Source organism: Paramormyrops kingsleyae, chromosome 3, assembly GCF_048594095.1.
Source record: "Paramormyrops kingsleyae isolate MSU_618 chromosome 3, PKINGS_0.4, whole genome shotgun sequence".
NCBI lineage: Eukaryota > Metazoa > Chordata > Actinopteri > Osteoglossiformes > Mormyridae > Paramormyrops > Paramormyrops kingsleyae.
In genome coordinates, this window is record NC_132799.1 from 10,527,839 (window position 1) to 10,540,700 (window position 12,862).

General features: G+C 37.3%; 1 protein-coding gene across 2 annotated transcripts in view; it reads left to right on the forward strand.

Annotated features, from left to right (window-relative positions):
- Positions 1–12,862, forward strand: part of LOC111859633 (formin-2-like) — a 38,993-nt gene that overhangs the window by 23,445 nt on the left and 2,686 nt on the right. For both annotated transcript variants that reach the window (XM_072709590.1, XM_072709589.1), the window contains exons 9-16: positions 108–199; positions 1,818–1,947; positions 2,130–2,276; positions 3,442–3,501; positions 4,161–4,281; positions 7,839–7,931; positions 12,235–12,286; positions 12,594–12,743. In XM_072709590.1, coding sequence (XP_072565691.1) covers positions 108–199; positions 1,818–1,947; positions 2,130–2,276; positions 3,442–3,501; positions 4,161–4,281; positions 7,839–7,931; positions 12,235–12,286; positions 12,594–12,743 — 845 coding nt within the window. The remainder of the gene's footprint in view (positions 1–107; positions 200–1,817; positions 1,948–2,129; positions 2,277–3,441; positions 3,502–4,160; positions 4,282–7,838; positions 7,932–12,234; positions 12,287–12,593; positions 12,744–12,862) is intronic.

A 12,862-nucleotide genomic window follows, 5' to 3' on the forward strand; every position in this document is an offset into this window, starting at 1 on the left:
AGTGCCTACTTATAATATGATTTATTTGGGCTTTCCGTTTCCCCCCCTGTAGATGTTGACCCACAAGATTATTTGTCTCACTCATTTTATTCTGATTGACATTTCAGAAAGCCCAAAAGGAAGAAATAGATACAATTGAAAAACACATTATATCAACAAATGGAGTGGAAAATGCGAAGCCTCTCGACAAACCTGAACAGTAAGAATGTCCTATTTGTTTTTATTTTTCCTCAGTAAAATATGGGAAGTGAATGTAACAAGGTGTTAAACTACCCATTGATCTTCTATAACTGCTTACCCAGTAGAGTACAGCTGCAGCACGCCTATACTATATCATGAGAAACACAAGGCCCAATCCAGGGGATGATTCATACAGTACACTATGGGCAATTTGGAGGAACCATTTCAGCAGCAAATTCTTGGACTATGGGGGTGTGAGGCCATAATGCCACCCTACAAATGTATAATACTAAAAACAGAATTTGAAATAACATATTGATACAACTACAGTTTGAACTAAACAAAAAAATTATTAGCTCCAAAGTCTGTAGCTAAATCCGGAAGAAACACACAATGCATATATCATTAATGACAAAGAAACTTGGCATAAGTTTGTTTTAAACTTATGTAATGCTAATAAAATTGTACATAACTTGTATATCTAAAGGGGCCCTGATTACTTCCACAGGCAATATAGGGCACACACACTCATACATTATAGGCAATTCAGGGATGTCAGTAGCCTTACTGTGTGCCCCTATACACATATAATGGAGGAGGGATTCAAACCCCCAGCCCTGGAGGTATGGGGCAACCACCAACTCACCCTCCCACAAAATATCATTGTAAACCTGCAATAAACATCTCTCATAAAAAGGATGGCTAGTTTTTGTACAGACATTGTTGTGCTACAAACAGTGATGGGGATTAGCTAACTACAATTAGTGACGCTACGAACTTTACTTTTTTTTTTCGGTAGCTCATTAGTAATGCAGCTACTTGTAAAATTCTGTAGCTTTTCCAGTAACTTTTTTTGTTTGTTTTTTACAAATAGTGATAACATGGCAAAATTCTGCATCATTAAAAAATACTACAGGTCGTCGTTGAATTACGACTGATGCAATTTATAACTGATCGACCATTTAAATTTTGAAAGCTAGAGTTCCTCCATACATTTAAACTGGTTTCTCCCAGCATATTCAATCTTAAGTGGGAGTTTTAAACTGGAGGAGCAGCACGAATCTTTGTGATTCATGAATCGTGGCACAAAAGGCGATACATAACTGAATCGATTTTTGTCCTCCATCTCCAGTATTTTCTGCTACTAGGTGTTTCTGATTGGTGTTTTTTGGATGATTACTCTGGAGATTGATGTTAAAGGGTTGACAATACTTCACAGTAAACAATATTTTAGACACTTTCATTAAAATATATTTCAGTACTTTGGTTCTTGGACAGATTATCAAAGTCCATGTTTTTTGCTGTATCCCTTCTAATTTTCACACAGCAATTGTGAAGTACTCTTGGTTTACACCAAACAAAGAAACTTTTTTTTAAACCATAATGTCATTTGACATTACAGAACAGTCTTGGCTATTTATGAATTTGCTTTGTAGAAAAACATTAACATAATTTTAAACTGAAGTTAGACAAAATACATAAAAATGCATATGTAATATTTGGTCAACTTTTATGGAAACAAATGTTTTAAAAGTCCAGCAAACAGGATGCAATAATCGCCATGCTTTGCCTGGTAAAATAAAGGTTAATGAATAAATGAATAATGATGTTCAAATGCTTCTTTTCCATTTTTTTAGATTCCTGTTCCAGCTTTCACAAATTCCCAACTTCTCTGAAAGGGTATTTTGCATCCTCCTTCAATCAACTTTTTCAGAATGTATATCCTCTGTCCTCCGGAAGCTTGAAGTACTACAAAGAGCTTGTATAGTAAGTTTACAATATGGAAATGTGAATAATGACCTCATAGATATCACCAATTGAACAGATGTCATGGTAGGGAGGGGTACGGAGATTTGGAGGAAGACCTTTTTGTGCAGTCATAATTGTTATTTATGATATGCAGATGTATGTGCAGAACTTACTGTCCTTTTAAACTGACCATTCCATAGACTCTCAAGAGCAGCGTGGGTATACGCCAAATTTTAGGCTTGGTGTTGGCTTTCGGCAACTTCATGAATGGTGGGAATAGGACAAGAGGACAAGCAGATGGCTTTGCCCTGGACATTCTTCCAAAGCTGAAAGATGTGAAGAGTAGTGTAAGTGTGTGAGTTCATTTCCCCAATGAAAGTATCAGTGCTGTTGGAAAGTAGTGCTCCTAAGTAATGCTGTGTTCCATTTACCTCGGAGGTCAGAAGTCAGAGCTGGGAATGACATCATACCTGAGTTAACTACATTCCAGTATAAGAAGTCGGAAAGCCATTTAACAGCACCAGGAACCTGTTTCTAAATCAGGATCCCTTGCTTAGCCAGATAACTTTGTAAGGTATTTAAGATTTAAGGTACCTCAGTTTAAATGGCCTTAATCTTTGCTCACTTACATTGAGCCCAGACTACCTTAAATCCGACAAGTTATCTGGCTAATAAGAAATCCTGCTTTCTGAAACAGACCCCAGTTCTAGCCAGGTTAACTGTTAGCCATTGTTAGCAATACTAGTTCACGACAATGCATTACTCTGTATTTGGTGCATAAAAACACCGTAGCAACATGTCTACAGATAGCGGTTGGACAGTACTATGTGTATGACTGATTTAATGAGACACAAATAGTATGTAAGTGCTAATAAACAGTATAAAACTACAGATTTCACTTTTGTTGATAAAGAGCGCAGCCATCTTGAATTTTGAGGTTCCACCGACTTTCCGAGACAGAATATCAAATTAGGAGGCGTTCCAGTTGAAATTTCCGACTAGGAACTCGGAAATTACAGATTCCGAGTTCAAATGGAATGCAGCATAATATCAAATTCATGGACATCCATATTATGGCTCAGCAATTTGCTTGGAGTTTATGGAACCAAACATGACTTTATTTCTAACACTGGATTACTTTTCATAATTCTCACAATACTAACAAAGAAGTGAACTGATGATGACACTGGTCATTCACAATAGGTTCCACATTGCACTGATTCTGATAAGGGAGACATGAATGTATGTAAGACGTTAACGGTAATGAACATACGATGAGTGCCTATTGTTTTCCATAACATGCTGCCAATCTAACTGGACATGCTGATACAATACTGTCGTAATTCGCCTCTCCGAATCAGTAATAAGCTTCATTTATTTCAAAAGATAAAAAAATCACATTTCATTATTAATTCATTAGATAAATATACACCATCTGTATACGATGAATGTAGTTATAAATATATGTAAATCAGATACATACTAACAGCTTGTTTTACTTTTCTCTTTCAGGACAACTCACAGAGTCTTCTGTGTTACATTGTTGCCTATTATTTGAGACATTTTGATGAGGTGTGTCTTATTCTTTTTTTCCTGGCAAGAGAGAACACAAATATATCTTTTCACTTATTACATTTATTTCACTATGTACCCATTTGGAAATGTTACTGGTGTTTTATGTTTGTTAAGGCCTGTAGTCAGTTTTGTCTTTGGCTTCAGATCCAAAGGCTGCCTCTTGTAAACAAGTTGATAATCCAGATAATATGATGTCAGAGGAGTCTGCTGCCAAAATCAACCAAAGTGAAAAAGTCTTCAGCAGAAGACTCACCTTCACAACTTGTTATATTATGGAAAGCTAATTTCTATGGTTATTTTAGTATATCCATTTTAGTATCCATACAATAAGATTTATATATTCTTTTATAAAAATGTTTTTCCCAAGGAGTATTGCAATAAAGGTCATTTCTTGGAAAATATTGTATTTCTAGATTTGACAGTGAAAGTATTAATCATCAGGTCATCAAAATAAGTCGTTGCCAGAGAGTATTTGCCAGAAAATAACATTGCGTCCCAGTCCTCAAATTTCATATTTCTAACCCTTCCGTAAGTTATTTGGAGGAATTTAATTCAATTTACTGTCAAGAGGTATTTGACTCTGTTAGTACATCTAATCTTTGTGGATATTATTTTGGTAACTATGCCCTCTTGTGTATTGTACCCTTGGATTTCAGGACATAGGACAGGAGTCCTCCCTTCACCCTCTCCCAGAACCGCAGGACCTTTTCTATGTCTCACAGATGAAGTTTGAAGACTTACAAACGGATCTGCGAAAGTTAAGGAAAGATCTCAATGGTGACTAAATCTACTAAATCTTTTACCAAGTCTGGGTTTTGAGAGACATTCTCTTGCCTTTTAAGAGATGCTCAGTTGTTATAGGATATGTTACATCTGGAGGCCTATGTTGCCATGGTGATCATGTTCATAGGTTTATCAGTTACCGTCACTCTAAGAAGGTTAAGTACTTTTCCTCAGATGAAAATCAGGCAGATCTATTGCTTTGTCAAACTACGATTGACAAATAAGAAAGGAGGAATACTTTACATTTCTGTTTTTGTTTAGTTAACTCCATCTGCTAAATGTTACATATTCTGTAATAGTGTTCTCGAAGAAGGGAAAGACCCCAGGATAGGAGAAATGAGTTTGAAAAACAGTAACAATACCACCATAAAATGACAATCCACACGTAATATGCGCACAGTTGTAAGCCAATGAAAAGCAAACATTTAAAATGTACAAAGATGTTCTTTTTCAGATTACAATCAAGTCAAAAATATTTGTATGAGTGAATACCTTTAAAATGAATTATAACACTTGTCCAATTACTTGTGTAATTACTGTAGTCTATAATACGCACACTATGTGCCTACAATAGGTTAAAATTTTGGCTAAAGTAAAGCAGTGAATATGCCAGTGACTGAATAATCTGTTTTAACTTTTGAAACATGTCTCTATATCTGTCCATATTGTGCATAAATTGCATTTCACCTTGCATTATTCAGCTACATCAGTGACGTATCATATTTCCAGTGCAGAGTTACAAAAAGACATCATTTTTTTATGTGCGTGTGTGTGTGTGCATATATATATATGTGTGTGTGTGTGTGTGTGTGTGTGTATATAGTACTACACAAAGAAAATTTTAATATATGTAGTACTAAAGTTATTTATCTTGGCAGTAAGTGTAATTTGCTCATAAAAAACACAATTCAACATAAGTGATACAATAAAAAATAGCAATGATAATTTCCCAACATGCTGCTGATATCCTGTTGGACGGCTAGACGAGCAGCACTTTGCCCTCCAAGCCGCTCCTCAGGGGCACCCCAGCCATTCCTTGTATTTGTTCAATTTCACCGCCAACTTACTTAATTTTTTTTATTCTACTTTATGAGGTACTGAACAGGCAAAGAGGGTGTGCTTGTTTGAAATAATGACTGCAAATATTGGGGTTTTGAAATGTAAAGCTTATACATTTTGACTGACACGAAATCGTAGATTTACACTAATATAACTTAAACATAAGGCTAAGGCCTAAGGCTACATATATTGTGGAGGGCAAGTAGGCTCAGGAGATGGGGTCACTGGTTAAAAACCCAGATGGAGGTTAAGGTCAGCCAAGCCGGGATATATAGATTATCCCAGTCAGGGCTGCAGGGATATGTTTATAGTTAACAAAACCAAATCTGATTCACAATAGCAGTTTTGCTTTTTGATCTATTTTGCACCCTGCCATAAAAGGGATAGCCTTTCCAAGTTGCATATTTTACGCTGTTTGCCCTTGCTCGAAATATAATTTTCCCCTTCCCTTTTAAAGCGTATCTAACATTTCAATTTAAAATGGGATGGTGTGGACCACCAGTCAAATTTAGATTTCTTTTTTTTATGGATTATACCACACCGAAGAAACAAGATAACATAATTTTTAATCTGGAGGATAACCTTACAGTGAAAATAAAAAGTATACGCACCCCTGTTATGATTAACACCCCTGCATATGTGATTAAAAATATGAGATCATGATAAATCATTTCAAAACTTTTCCTACTTTTAATGGGACCAATAACCTGTACAATTCAATTGAAAAACAAACAAATTTGTAAATATATAAAAAAAAATGTACAATAAGCTGGTTGCATAAATGTGCACACCCGTAAACTAATACTGTACTTTGTTGAAGCACCTTTTGATTTAATTACAGCATTCTGACTTCTTGGGTAAGAGTATAACAATATGCCACATCACGACTTGGCAGTATTTGTCCACTCTTCCTTGCACTGTTTTTTGCCTTGCACCCATAGCTTCTGGGACCACGCAACCCTGCACAGAACAAGCAGGCATAGAAGATGGATGGATGGATGGATGTATTTTTTTAATCTTTCCAAATGGCTTCACTGTTGCACTAAAAATAGAATATACTGTAGTAATCCACGTCACACAAAGCAGTTCAGGAATAATAGCTAGATTAATTTATTTTACTTTAGTTATGTATCTACCAATCACATCAGCCTGTCCACACTATGCAAAATGACGGCCAATCATAGTAATCCGCTGCACTCTCAACCATACAGGAAGTTACACTGGGTCAAGAAACATTAATTATTTGAAGTAAATTTGATGGGTGCCCTTGCCATATCCTGTTTCACTTTACAAAGAACTGCAGGTACTGTTTGAAGTCAGAATTTGATACAGTTCCAAGGGACTATGCACGAGGAGGGCATCCCCTTGTCATAACAAGCTGTCTCTCATTCAGTATTGCATTATTGTATTGAGGCTCCTAAACAGTTTGGTTAGTGAGTGTTTCTTCTTTTCATGCTTTCTGGAGGCTGCTTGTTTGTGTTGTTAATGGAAGAGCTGGCCTTAGAAAGTGCTCACAGGGATGGGTGTCTGCAAGACATACTGTATTACTCTTTGGAAAACCTCAAAATGTGATACTACTTTGGATTCTTCTTGAAAAAAACAGTAGAACCTTTTTCATTTTCATGTACGTATGTACTTGCAAAAAGGAACACTGCGACTTATAAACTATGCTGGGGGGCCAGTGAATAGTCCACACATCCATTCTGTGACCGCTTGTCCTGTTCAGGGTTGCGGGGGGTCCGGAGCCTATCGCAGAGGCTACAGACGCAAGGCAGGGAATTACCCAGGACGGGGTTTGTAGTGAATTGTTATGCTGTTCAGTGACCCAGATTGGAAAAATGTAACCCTCTTCATTTTTACTGCTGGTAGAAGGGTTAAATCAGCTCTAAAGTCTCAGTTCACAGCCCCAAAACACACGTGAAAACATCATTCCCCTATCTTGAAACTCCAACATTATCCCTAGTGTGAACCCGTCCTGTTACACCAGAACATTGAATAGGATCAGTAACAAAATCAGAAAACCACTGAATGTAATGATGGTGAAGTTATTTATATTTATTAGGCAGCAAACAACTGAAGGAATGTTGGGCTAAGAGACCAGCACTCTTGGAGCAGTTAATAGGTTTATACTACCAGCTACGAGATTCAGACCCAAAACCTTCCAGCCACCGGCACAGACCCCAACCCCCTGAGCTACACCGATATAAGATTTTTAGTTTCCGTGTCCATTTAAACTGCTCAGATATTTGGATACCCAGCTATAAACCTAAAGTGTCATTTTGTACACACACTACTACTATGTTACCCAGTCATACAATCAAAACATTCATTTGTGTGACTCAAGGGTAATCGTCTTGGTTATTGATGAGTCACTGTTTATGCAATTTAGTCAGATGTGGAGAATAGATGAGTGGGTTATATTCATCAAATTTATGCTCTTCGTTAATATGTTTTTGGCTGTAAATGAAAGCAAACCTCCGTCTTCACTACAGCCTGTACATCAGAGGTGGAGAAGGTTTGTCGTCAATCCTCCGTGGACCATCTGCAGCCTTTCAAGGAGAAAATGGAAAATTTCCTCAGTCAAGGTGAGCAACCTTAAACATGAGAGTCACCAATCATCTGAAGAACCCGCTGGGTAGTAAACAGCCAGGACACTATGTAACAATACAAACCTCCTGGAATGGCAATAAGCTTTGTTCATTGTAGAGTATGTAACTGTTACTATTATCTGTCAAGTCCTTAAACAATCACAACTATTGTTATTTAAGAAATATTCACTTAGGGCCCTATTTTAACAATCAGAAGTGCGAGGTGCAATTTAGGATGTGTCCAAATCCACTTTTGCTAGTTTAATAGCAGGAAAACGGTTGATGCGTCAGGTGCATGATTCAGAAAGGTCATACCTGGGAGGGTCACCACTGGTATGACTCTACAAAGGGAGAGTCCTGTGTCTAAGAGGGAGGACTAAGGGTCAAAAAGGAGGGGGGGGGGGTAACTGCAACATGGCAGGAGAAGATGAAGGAGAATCTGGACAGAGGGTCAAAAGGGAGCACAGCAGTCCAGACAGAGGGCTGGAAAACTGCCCAAACCGGTACAGAGTCCAATACAGGAGCTCTTTTTACTTTACTTGTGTGTGTGTGTGTGTATATATATATAAACACTACTAAAAGCTAAAAATGTATGCCAATAATTCTCCAAAAACATACATAATGTACATGATGTACTGTTCTACCTCATTTGTACATCTTGTTTTTATCGGTTTTTAGGAATTTGTAGTTCAATTTTAATATCTTCCAAGATATTAAATTATATTAAGTATACACAAGCGGCGAATGCTTAAAATGTCCCGCAATTTTTCTCTACCTGGCAAAAGCATTACTTACACTTAACTGCGATAGCAGCCCTCATTCATCACAAGCTGTCCGGGAAACAGCCCAAGCCAGCGACTCCGAAATCATCCGTTGCTTTTTAAATATCACTCGCATTGTCTCGCACTTTTGCTTTGTTTAGTGAGATTTTTCCACTAAACGCTACTTCCACCTCTCAAAACTTTGTTTCTACAAAGACTGCAAATCGCCGTGCTACTAGTTGCTGTTAAAAGCTTAAAATTCTTCCAGATCGTCGCCCTCTTATCTGATTTTTACGCTTCCCCTACTGCGAACGGTATGCGCTTGACGTCACAGCAGGCAGAAGTCACTGCGCTCACACCCACTGAGTGGCAAAGAAACAGAGCGGCAGCGTTAACGCTCAGCTTGATCGCGGTAAAAAAAAAACGCATCTAAAATGGGAAACAGCTGTCGTGCGACGGATTGTACAAATCGATTCAACGAGAAATAGGAACTGTATACATACTCATATATATATATATATATATATATATATCAGTATGTATGTAAATGTGTGCATATGTATTATTTGATAGTACCTGATATAGTACCTGCATGGTTAACCCTTGCACGGAATCTTGAATCTTATAATTGTAATTCGCTATGACATTTGTGCCTCCTTGCTGTATCTGTGATCATGTTGGAGCTATGCACTATACATGTAAATGCGGACCCTCTATCTTGGGTCATGTTCAATTTGTCAGGCAGTAATAACCCAGAACCGTACTTTCCTTATCCGCAGTAGACATCCCAGAAACCACTGCTGGCAGTGACCCATTTCTGACGGGTATGGATAGATCCATGTTTCGGGCTCTTTCATGCCACAACTGTAAAAATTAAATTAACATTTCATGATAATAGATAATTGAATGTAGCTGTTTATCCTGCAAGCCTCAAAAGAAAAGTTGGGACGTTAATTATAAATGGAATGAGCAAAAATGATAAATATTTAATAAACCGATATACCATTCGGCCTATTTGTTTGTAGGCTTTTTTTTTTTTTTGCATTCTCTGACATATTCAACAAGTTGACTTAAAAGGAACTTCTGTGTTTGACTCACTCGTCATACAATAGTTAATCCAAAGTGCTTTATGTTCAAATAGCAGCATAATATGTAGCACATGTACCTCAGCTATGGTAAAGCACTAGTTTAAAGGATGTCTTGACAAGACATCTTTGACAACAGCAGTGAGTTCTAGGCTATGCTTTGATCCATGTGATAGGGCATTCTCTGCAGATGGCTTTCCTTGTGTAATGGGACATGTCACTCTTGAGGGCTAAAGTCGGTACAGTATATGCCTTTCTGAACTAAAAATAATGTGATGTTTTTGTTTGTCTGATTTGTAAGCCTGGAGAGAAATTCTGTCCTACAGTGTCAACTGTTGTTGCTTATAGCTTGACCATCAAATCAACCACAGAATGCTGGACTCAGAGAAGAAGCAGTGTTGTGTCTTAGTCAATTACCCCCGCTCTTCTTCACAGCCGGTGATGGAATTCACAAACTGTTTGTAGATCTCAAAGATAATGGTTTTTGTTACAATTTATGATCTTTTTTAGGACCTCAAGCTTACCAGTCTCTCTCTCTCTCTCTCTCTCTCTCTCTCTCTCTCTCTCTCTCTGTGTTTTATAACATTCATTGACCTCAGTATTATTAATACATTGTTGCTTCTGTAGTTGTTTGGATTTACTGTATGCTACCAAAAGTGATGCGCATTAAAATATTCATTTATGCCCAAATCAAAATTCATTATATCAGCCACTGATTTTTATTTCTCATGAGCTGAATGATCAAGAAGCAATAGGCACCACATGTAAAAAGATCAATGGAAAGAGTTAGTGCTGGAAACGCTGGATAAAAGTGCCCGTCGTATTGGACATGTCAGGGCACTCAGACGAGGCTCTGGCTTCAATTACACACGATATGCCCCAAGAGGAAGGCTGAATATCAGAGCCAGGAGGTCTCCGCATATGTGGTCAGTGATCTGGGACTATTGGTTTGGCTTATTATGACTGGGAATCAGGCAACTTGCTGTCCACTGCATAAAAACTCAGGGGACTCATCTATAGAAGTTTTACCTTTGTATCAGTAGTCTATTACCTACATTTTAGGAATAATTATAAAAGCTGAGGAAGGTGTAATCATCACGCACTGCCTGAATCAGCGTTTCAGAAGTTAGAAGGTTTAACACAGTAGTAAATGGTAGCGTGGGAATTACTTGGAGCATGCTTGAATTTGGTTAGTAGTCTGCTAGAAGGATGACATACTTCTTTTGATGCAAGCTGTCAATCCTCCATCTGGACATCATAAACAGGGAAGTAGATTAATATGAGGTGGAGTAGGCATTCTATGAGGTGCCGTACGCTGGACATGAAGTTCTGTGGCTCTTAAAAGCAGGAGCCACACATTTTTATTTGTTTGTTGTCCTTTTTCACGTGCGTCAGCATTGTCTAATAATTTCTTCCCCCAATTTTCATCAGATACATGACCAAAACGTTACCAGGAATGGAAGTACTTTGAGCTTCGTCTCGTGCAAAAAAAACCTGCTGAGAAAAAAAACCACAATTGACACAGACAAAAAAAAAACATTTGCCCAGTAAAAATGACCTGAAATTAGTGCTAGTTTGGTACTTGCGATGGCGCGAAGGTGACAGAATAGTAGCACAGTATCGTGGTCTTGGTTTCCACCTCTGGTCTTTGTGTGGTATTTCGTTTCTCTTCCTTTTTCTGTAATAAATGAATGTGGTTTGGAATATACTGTTGTGTATTTCTCCCACATTGTTTGACTTTCTGCTGGGTTACTGTGATTTCTTCCCATGGCTTACAGGCATGTAGCCAGGCCAATTAGTGTCGCTAAAATAACTATACTGTCTATCTTTATGTGTCCTGTGATGGATCCCATCCAGTATTTACCCCAGCCTTGCAGGATTCTGCAATGAAGCTCGCATTGTTTGGTTATTATGTTGCAGGCACTTGTATATTTTGTCGTTTTTAATCTTTTTTTTTTCTTTTGAGCATCAAACATACATTAAAAGGGGTTTCCTTTATAGATTAAACAAGCCGTTTTTTTTTTTAAATTATTGCAAAGATGAACCCTACACGTCACTCCTAGCTTTCCATAATGCACCTTTGTGCTTTCTCTGTTATTGCCCATTGTGCTTTCTCTGTTATTGCCCATTGTGCAGTCTCTGTTATTGCCCATTGTGCTGTTGCACCACATGAAGGGACATCTTTTCTGCGCTGAAAGCTATTTAAAAAAAAGTTTGTATCTTTGGAAAATCTATAAATATTCTTTTCTTTCCAAATTGTCTGCTGCCATTTCAAATGATATTTCTCAGAAATTTCTTTGACATAACTGCTAGTAGTGATGGTAGATATAGATGAAAATTAAATGCTTTGATTTAATATTACACATTTCTTGTTTTGCATTTCGCTGTGATGCGTCTGTCAAATTAGTTAAACATTTGAAGCTACATTTTGTTTTTTTCGTTTGTTTGTTGCAGCAAAAGTTGAGCTGGAGTCTCAGGAAATGAAGCTGAATGAAACTCAGAAAATGTAAGACATTTTCTATTTGATTTATTAGCAAGTACAGCTAGTAATGTTTACTTCACTTGGGAATCAAACCATTTAAAGTCTTTTTATAAGGACAATGTTGTTAAATTTCCCTCTTATGATTTCCAGTAAAGTTTCACAGCCTCGAACTATCATATATATTGTCTTGAAATCATAAATTTAGAGCTTATGAATAAAAATTAATTACAGTAACATTACACATATGAATGCTTTAAAACATTTAATACTTATAGACATTAATGATACACTTGTGCAATTTTATTAATGACATTTTTATATATATTTTCAGCTTCTTCGAGTTAACCGTTTTCTTCTCTGTCAAACCTAAGACGGGAGAGAAAGAGGTTTCACCCAACACGTTTTTCTCAATATGGCATGAATTTTCTACAGATTTCAAAGACTTGTGGAAAAAAGAGAACAAGGTCATTTTACAAGAAAGGTAAAGACATCTTTTTAAAAAGTCCTTGCATGAAACTAGCTCAGATTGATGCCTGTCAAGGGATCTGAAAATTGATAATGGTTATGCTATCAGAGCCTGTCAGGATGCATTTGTAATAT